At 40.6% G+C, this 9,750-nt stretch overlaps 1 protein-coding gene across 2 annotated transcripts in view; it reads left to right on the top strand.

Annotated features, from left to right (window-relative positions):
- The first annotated feature begins 6,072 nt into the window (after positions 1-6,072).
- LOC148348369 (plexin domain-containing protein 2-like) overlaps positions 6,073-9,750 on the top strand; it is a 98,201-nt gene continuing 94,523 nt past the window's right edge. For both annotated transcript variants that reach the window (XM_088322566.1, XM_088322565.1), the window contains exon 1: positions 6,073-6,441. In XM_088322566.1, coding sequence (XP_088178692.1) covers positions 6,360-6,441 — 82 coding nt within the window. In that variant the 5' untranslated portion in view covers positions 6,073-6,359. The remainder of the gene's footprint in view (positions 6,442-9,750) is intronic.

Below are 9,750 nucleotides of genomic sequence, written 5' to 3'. Positions count from 1 at the left end.
CTCCGTGATAATTATAATATGTGAATGTAGCAGAAATTCACAAATTGTAGCTTCAGGTAATCTGTTTAATGGGTAATGGATCTGGCGTTGGTGAGATACTGGCTCGACAAGAGTGGCTTAAGATAGTTATTGGCCTAGGTTTGGCAGTCAGCCTGACCTAAAGGCTAGCTGTTTGCCTTTTCTCCCGACGGCGCCTCAGTTACTCCCAGGACCCGATAACAATACATTGAGCACCCGCTGATGATCGCCATTTCTTTGCGCTTGTTTTCCTTCCCTCGGATTTATTTGATGATTTTTTTTTAACGTACAGAACTGCTGAAATAATAGCTGTAGCTGTTTCTTGGCTGTTTGTTTTGGGTACATTAACTTAATCCCCCGCACCACTATCACAGTCGCGCACACAGACAGTCACACCTGCCCAACACACAAAGCACTCCTTAACCTGCCCTCGTGATAGCATTTGCTGTGTGCTGTCTAGCAGAACACAATGCACTATATGTTTATATCAATGACAATAAAGACAATTCAATTCAAAATCCGTGAAGCAGTGAACCAGCGATAACTGAAGTGCGAAGTAACAAGGTGTCTCTGTACTCACAATGCTGTTTTTGGCAGTTTTACGATCAAGAACTAAAATGTGTCTGTTCTTGGCAATATACTTAATTTTTAGGAATAGTTGATGACCTTATCAAATGTTCTAATTATATCAAACATTACAAAATCAAACCCTGATTGTTATTTTTTGGTAAAAAATCTTGCATATTAATAATGGACGAACCCTGCTGACATGAATCGCAATACCAGGACCGGATGACTTTGCACAAAGTATCGTCTGCTGGCTAAATGAAGTGGAGTGCACTTTGGGCTCTGATTGCCTCCAATCCAAAAGATAAATTGACCCTGTGCGGACGAGACGTGAATGCTGAACCCAACAGATGACAAAGAAAACCTAAGAAGCTTTCCCTTGAATGACGAGCTCCTACCTCAAGGTAAATACATCACAAGCCTCACCCTCATTGTCACCGATCAAATCTAGCTCGAAAGCGGATGATGAAAATACACCCAATACTTGGCAAGGTCATCCAAATGCTGCAGGAAACTTCAATCACCATCATGCACCAACTCAAACGTCACTTCGTGAAATGTCGAATTTCATTCTTTTTTTGAGCCTCTTTGAATGTGTGAATGAATATTTTTTCCAGGAAACTCAGTATAGGCTGCATAAAAAGTGATAAAATAAAACAGGCGTTAAGTGCCAGTCTGCCAGATGTATATGTTGTTGTTGTTATGTGAAAAAAAATAAACACTCTAACATTGCAAGTATTGCCTAAATGCAAAAAAGTTAAGCAACTACAAAAAATGGAGAATAATAATAATAATTCATTGAATTTCGAAGCGCCTTTCAGGACACCGAAGGTCGCTGTACATATAGTAGGACACAACAATAAAGCAAGAGTAAAACAAGAGTAAAACAAGCAAGTAATAAATAGCAAATCAAACACAGAGTAAAAAAGGGGCGGTTTGTAAGCTATGTGATGGTCAATAAATGGTGAGTCTGAAAGTCTGAAAAGGTGAGTTTTGAGTCCAGTTTTGAAGGTGGACAGGGTCGCAGAATTTCAGAGTTCAGGCAGTAATGAGTTCCAGAGCTCAGGAGCAGAGCGGCTGAGAGCTCTGCTCCACATGGAGCTGAGGCGGGCAGGGGGTATAGTGAGATGGAGGGAGGTAGATGATGCGAGGGTGCGGGATGGCGTGGCAGTGTAAAGGAGGTAGGGAGGAGCAAGGTAATGAATCGCCATGTAGGTGTAGAGCAGGATTTTGTTATTGATTCTATGGTAGATTGGGAGCCAGTGCAGTTGCTGAAGGACAGGGGTGATGTGATGGCGAGAGGTGTTTTTGGTGATGATGTGTGCAGCAGAGTCATGGACCAGCTGAAGTTTATGGAGGGACTTTTGAGGTAAACCGTAGAGGAGGGAATTGCAGTAATTGAGATGTGAGGTGACTAGGCTATGGGAGGGGCGGAGACAGATGGAGCGCAGGTGAAAGTAGGCTAAACGCAAGATGTTATTTGTATGAGAGTTAAAGCAGAGTGTGCTGTTTTTTTTTTCACTTGACAGATTTTTTTGCAATGACAACTTGTTTGCAAAGTACGAAAATGTAAGTACCCTTTTCACATGACAATTTTAACAATGTAAACATTCCATAAATACAAAAAGTTTTTTACCATTTATCATTTGAAATTTATTGTTTTTGGAAAAGAGTTTATCCCCATTCCCCAGTGATTAGAGTTAAGTATTTATATTGTCACACTCCACTGCCTGTCAATGCGGAGGTCTGGCTCTTCTTTAGAGAGCGTGATGAGACTTTACGCTGGAAAACGACTGTGACCAGATGATGGTGGTCATCTGAGTCAGATCAGTAGGCTTCTCCTGCTAATGGTAAGCAAGGAAACCAGTATTATCCGTTTCATGTCGGGGAGCATACCCCTACCTGTCAAGACCAGAACGGAGACAGGACCCACTTGTGTTGCGTTTCTCACAAGTTTTAATGGAAGAACGAGAAAGGGTTGCGCCGACGATCCGGTGGTTGCTGGACAAGGGAAGCTGGTCGCTCTGAACGCGGAAGTGGACAACCGATGGCGGTGTCGGGAACGGAAAAACAGGTCAGTAGCCGGGACAGGAGAGCAAAAATGTGGTCGGGGACATAAACGGGTCGAAGCCGGGGGACAGACGCGAGCAAAAAACAGGTGGGAGTCAGGATCAAAAAAGGCTTGCCCAGTGTTACCTTAGGTTCGCAGATGGACTGACAACACGGGACAGATAGGAGTGGGTTTGAATAGGGACACAGAGCCAATCAGAGTCCGAGGCAGTTGGCGCCAAAGGAGCGGGCAAAGGTGATGCATATCAGTAATCATGACACAACTCAAAAAAAAGGAATAAGTGCCTTCAGGCTGTACTTGCCCAAGATACACAACAGGAAGTGGTGCCCTGACATTAAACATTAAAAAAAATGCAGGAAAAAATATGAGGATTTTTTTTTTTTTACTTGGCATTGTTTTACAATGTTATCTTTTTACAATGCAAACATTGTCTAAGGACAAAACAGTAAAAGAAGCGTCAACAAATAAAGACGCAATTTTATTCATGAGACATATTTGTGCGATTTAAATATGTTTAGAATGTAAACCAGGGGTAGGCAAACTACAGCTGGCGAGCAACATAGGACCCATTGGGCCTTTTAATTTGGTCTGCCAGAAAATATCTAACAATATAATGTATAAAATTTTTAAAAAGCACTGCTGGTAAAAATGTGTTGGTTTGGTGAAACTTTGGTCACTAATGTCCCTCAAAATGTAATAGCTGTCAACATTTTTCTTTACTTGCTATTTTCCAGGTATTTATATATCTATTAAGATATTTATCAAATTTAATGAAACAATGACACTTCTGAGCTAGCCATGTTGCTTTTTGAGTTTTCCCAATGCATGTTATAAAACGAGGCATCATTTATTACTTTGCTTTAATTTTAAGTTTTTCAAAATCAATTTGATTAAATGTTTAATCATATATGAAAATGTAATATAGAATCTACATGTAGATGTGACTAAGGGCTGTACAAATAATGTGACGGGATGTATGCCTGTTTATTCTCTAATGCATATCGTTCCTGCTATTCTATACCTGAATTTTTTTCATTTTTTTTTTCATGAATGGAATATTTACAAAATGAAGGCCCAAAAAATGAAATGTTGTCAGGATTACTGATTGGAATCGGCTGTAGCCGCTCATTTGGCGCCAACTGCCGCGGGTTCTGATTGGCTCCCTATCAGTACTTGAACTCATTCCTGTCTGTTCCCTTTTGTCAGTCTGTTTGCGAATCTCTGTGATAGAAGGCAAGCCTTTTTGTTTGACCCTGACTCTCGCCTGTCCCGCTATTGCTCCTGTTTGTCTTCCGCTACGACCCGTTTTTGATCCCGACCACGTCTTCTCTCCTGTCCCAGCTCACAACTACTTTCCGACCCCAACCACGTCTTGCTATTCCAGTCCCGGCTACTGCCCCTGACACCGCTCGCTACGGAAGATCCACATCCGTGTTCGGAGCCGAGTACCAGAGTGAACACCGGATCGTGGGCGCACTGCTTCCTCGTTCCTTCAATAAAACTTGTGGTAACGTTATGCGAGTGGGTCCTGTTTTCGTTCTGGTCCTGACATATCTGTTTTTGAAATAGCAGCGACAATATTAAAAATTGGATACACCCAGTGTTCCCTCTAAGCTGCGCGCGTGCAAAATTGCGCACTGCTTGCACATTCTCAGCGCACAAGAAAATCTAACCAGCGCACAAAAATGAGGGCTCAAAATTACTAATTAAGAAGCAATTTAAGTCAAAGTTACAGAGCATGAAGGTGTACTTCCACTAAATATGTGATTAAGTACAGTTCTGTATCTTACAACCGACTAAATAAGCCCCCAAAAATGTTAATATTATGCGACAAAATATATCAGGAAATAAAAAGAAATGGATATCTTGTGAAAGAATTGTAAGAACAAACGACGTTTGTAGGCCGTACAACCTTTGCAATACTACATGAGTCAATTCATTCAAAAGAGAAAAATAATTTTGCATTGCCGGAAACTCAGCAAAATGTAACTTGATGTCAAGTTTTGGACATGTTTGATGATGAATTATCTTGCCACACTTGGGATTGTGGTTGCTCACAGTTGTTTCAAGTGTTGCTCACCGACTTTGTGTGAACGCTCAGACCCGTAGAAAATTACAGGGAAAATTGGATACACCTACATTTTTTCCCCGTCATGTATCACTGAGGTTTGGGTAACTAGAATTGAACCCTGGACCTTTGCACCGTAAAACTGCCCACTAACCAGCCAACCGCCTTGCTGCCAGTAGGCTCAAGTAGTTTGAACAAAAAAGCACTTATTTCTCAGTTTTTCCATAATTTCTGTGGCAATCGCCGCAAGAGGTGGTTTCTTAATTGTCCTCCACTCCATTGGGCCAGGAAAGGGAACGCCATGGCAAGGTAAATTGGGGAAGTGTGAAACAGCCAGCACTTACATAGAGACACCCCCTCCTCATTTCTCGCCGCCGGTAAGAAAAACACATGGAAGTGATGTCATTTTCCCTACACTGCCGTGTTTGTACCTGGTGAAGGTGACGGCAGCTTTCTGCAAAATTTGCATGAAGATCATATTGGAATCTTGCAATCATCTTCCATACGCTTCAAACTCAGCTTTCACGTGTGTTTAATTGTTCTCATCTTATTAAATTTTAGGCAAGTATAACCAACTACAGAAAATATTTTTTTTACAGGTTCACACTTTAAAACATTGGCAAACTTGATGACAGAAATACGAAAACAATGATTATGTCAGCTTTTAACCTGTCCATTGGATGAATAAATGTAGCCTCATTCATGTCACTCTACATCTACCTGTCCATCCATCCATCTACCGATCTCTTTCTGTTTCTCTATATCTCTCTCCCTGTCCATCTCTGTCTCTCCATCTCTGTCTCTCTCTGTCTTTTTCTCTCTCTCTCTCTCTCAGTCTCTCTCTGTCTCCCTCTTTCTCTCTCTCTGTCTTTGTGTCTGTATCTCTGTCTCTCGCTCTCTCTTTGTCACTCAGTCCATTTTTTTCTCTGTGTCTCTCGCTCTCTCTATATATTAATAATATATCTATATATTAATAATCTATTAATATTATATATATATATATATATATATATATATATATACATATATATATATATATATATATATATATATATATATATATATATATATATATATATATATATATATATATATGTGTGTGTGTGTGTACACGTAATGTTTGCTCATCTAGTAAAACATATATTTTATTGAAATAAAAATATAAAATAGGACAAAATATTTTCCATTACTTTAGCTGGCTTTTAGCTCGTGGCTAACGCGGTACAGGCATAACGCCACATCCAAAAAGACGCCGTCTGATTGGCTGTCCGTGCTCCGTGACGTCACAGACGCACTTAATTTTCCTCTAGGAGCGCAACATTGGACCTCACACACACCAAAGCACACTTACCGAACATCACTCACGCCTTCAACTTTTCCCTCTTCAATATTTCATTTCTATATATATTTTATTTTTTCTAGCTCACTTTGTAGGCAGTGGATCGCTTAGGAGACAAAAGCACCTCCGCGTGGAAGACAAAGCAGGTTTTTTTTTGGTTCTTATTTTCTTCATCGTTTTTCATCCCTCCGAAGGAGAGTTGCAGGGTTCTGCCGGCTGGGAGGAGTGGAGATCCGGGGTGTATTTGTGGTGGGGGGGCTCACAAGACGCCGACCACCTCCTGGATTTTTGTGCCCATGGCGGTGGGGACGAGACTGGACGTGCTGCTCGGACTTGTCCTGCTCGCGCAATGCGCGCACAGCGCCGCAGCTCAAATTGGTGAGAAGATGCGAAAACCGAATGACGCGTGCACTTTGTTGACTTTGACGTTATTAACATCTAATCATAATATAATTGACGTAAAATGTTGTCATTAGAAAATAAATGGGCCATAATTGAAGAGTTTTGCGTTGAGGGTGAATTCAAGGGATTGTCCTTAGTGGGCTGCATTCAGAAAAAGAAAATTGCAATTATCGAAAGAGTGTTCCCGAGTATGGAAGCTAAAAAGTATTTCCTAGAGGTACAGTATTTTTGGACAATAAAGCACACCTTAAAACCCCAAATTGGCCAGAAATTTGAAAGTGTGCCCTATAAGCTGGTGTATCTTATATACCGGAAAATACGCATATTCATCGTTACAATTATGTGATGCTGCATATGAAAACTGTTCTGCCTTTGAAAAACATATAGAGTGGTCTTGGTGGGCCCTCTGTAGGCCTCTTGTGATTAAGGCTATACAAATAAACATGACTTGTCTTGACTTCTTGTTAACATGTTAACTGCAATTATTTGAATGAGGATTTTTTCTTTTTATTAATTGTTGTTAAATGACACTAGATACGGTAAATGTTCTACAACCCTATCCCTTCATGCGTCGTTCATACACTTCATACTTAGCTTTCATATAATATATATATATACACAGTATATATATATATATATATATATATATATATATATATATATATATTGCGTTCCTGCAAATGTGCAAAAAACAACATCCCTCCCTGCTTAGACGATGACGAAAGGACTTTGTCAGCTGTTTTAGACAGAAAAAGCTCTTTCGAAGTGCCTTTTTTTTCCTTATCCATGTGTATGCTTTTCTTGGCACACTGCTTCACTATGCCTTCTCAGGGGCTGCCTACACACTCTCAATTGCTGGATACAGGAAACAAAACCAGTAAGTAGGGGCTTCCTTGAATTGTAGACAAGGATCTGGTAAAAGCCACTCCTGCCAAACAATGGTAATTTACCATACTGAAATCATTCCCAGAGGTTTGATACTTATTGATTAGCGGCGCCAAACCCTTTACAATATTTATATGTTGATATACATTTAAATAGGAAAAAAAAAATATAAATATATGTATATAAATATATATATATATATATATATATATATATATATATATATATATATATATATATATATATATATATATATATATATATATACACACAGTGGAACCTCGGTTCGCAATCATAATCCATTCCAGAACCCTGTTCAAGAACCGATTTGTTCAAGAACCGATTTGTTCAATCACCGAAATCATTTTTCCCATTAAAAATAATGTAAATCGTTTTAATCCGTTCCAACACCCTGAATGTTTACCATGAATGTTTAACCCAGGCTAATCGTACGTTCGCGTTATCGTAATCTTCCGTACGAAAGATTACGCTAACACGAACGTGGAAAAAAAAAAAAGATAAATAAAAGAATTATGAATAGGATTTCTTACCTTTGTGGTGGTCAGCAGAAGGCGCATGCTGTATTCCCTAGCAAGATCAGAAACTCGCACACCTCTTTCATGTTTAGCTATTATGTCTTTCTTAATGGCAATACTGTAGTTGTACGAACAACTTTTCTTTTTTCACCTGTCCTGCATGCACCGACCTTCGGAGGCATAGTTAGGGGATAAAACACTCCGTTCACCGATATTAAAAGCGAAAGCAAAACAAGGCAAGTGCGCACGTGATAACAGTTGGTCACAAGGGGGTGGGGGCGATCTACACGATCTCCACCCGTACGCACCCTAGCGTACGCACTCACGCATTACCGGCGTTCGAACTCCGAATTTTTGACCGAACAGCGAAGCAAGAATTTCTCAAAATTTTTGGTCGAACTCCGATCTGTTCGAACTGAGAGGCGTTCGAAAACTGAGGTTCCACTGTGTATATATATATATATATATATATATATATATATATATATATATATATATATATTTTAAAAAAAAAAAAAACCCGTTTTTACGTTTTTTTACATTTTGGCACCCTGGGACAATGCTTAGAGAATGTATTTATACATTATGGTCTCACTCAGTTAATAGAGAAGCTACGTAAGTTTTAAGGACACCTCAAACAACGCATCCAACTCCCTACAACATCATCAAATACAGTATAGAACGATTTTTAAAAAAGGTTTCAAAACTGTTTCCAATAAACACTGTCAGAGCTCTGTTGAAGTTTTACCATGACACCATGAAGTTACTGTGGATCAAATATTATTTTCTCCTTGTGTGGTAAATACAGTACAGTACTTAAAACAAGGAGGTCACATCAGTCGTTTTCTTCGTAGAGAAGTCCTCAGACCAACATCAGCAAGACAGCCTCAGTCCCCTCACCTCACCCTCTTCTCCCCTCCATCCTTGAACATTTACTGCTGCCGGTGCGTTTTTACCAGACAGCGGTTTGGTGAATATGTTTAGCTGCTGACAGTGACTATAAATTAAAGCAGCGTGTGTTTTTCAGTGCAGGCGCCCCCACTCCAGCCCACCCCCCGCTTTTTCTGTGATGCTATCGGGTGGCACGCGTGTCGTATTTATGCGCTAGCGTGCTTTGACGGTTCTGTCAGTCGGCATGTGGAGCACATTTGAAAGTCCTTGCAGGAGGGGGGTGGAACGAGTTAAACAATGACATATTTGACTATGTTTTTATAGAATAGTCGTAAACATGAGGTGAAGGGGCTTCATCACACCTGGGGTTGCTAAGCCCTTACCTTCCCGCCTTGGTTTTTTACAGACAATGTGCAACTCCTCTCGATTTAAAACAAATCTGACTTATAAAAAGGGCAGCACGGCAGGGCAGTGGTTAGCACGTGTACGGCACAGTTCTGAGGTCATAAGATCGAAACCTCCTGTGTGGAGTTTGCATGTTCTCCCCGTGCTTGCGTGGGTTTCCTCCAGGCACTCCGGTTTCCTCCCACATTCCACAAACATGCATGTCAGGTTAATTGGCTGGTCCGAAGTGTCCCTAGGTGTGAATGAGCGAGTGAGTGAGTTGTCTGTCCCTGTGTGCCCTGCCACTGGCTGGCAACCAGTTCAGGGTGTCCCCTGCCCACTGCCCGAAGATAGCTGGGATGGGCTCCAGCACCCCCGCGACCCTACTGAGGATAAGCGGTGCAGATAATGGATGGATGGATGACTTATCAGATGCGTATATACTCCGAAAAAGCATCTTTCCTAGATATAGTCTTCTGTTATCGTTGCTTGTTGCCTGGTAATAAGCTGCTATTCCCACATAGTGTAAAGTGGAAGTACAGCGAGGAACAAACCTTTTAAACTATTTTGATGTGGGCTTATATTCGGT

The sequence above is a fragment of the Urocampus carinirostris genome, chromosome 18 (genome assembly GCF_059441175.1).
Source record: "Urocampus carinirostris isolate Australia breed hairy pipefish chromosome 18, RoL_Ucar_1.0, whole genome shotgun sequence".
NCBI classification, from domain to species: domain Eukaryota; kingdom Metazoa; phylum Chordata; class Actinopteri; order Syngnathiformes; family Syngnathidae; genus Urocampus; species Urocampus carinirostris.
Note: the sequence above shows the minus strand (reverse complement) of the source record. Positions and strands in the feature narration are given on the sequence as shown.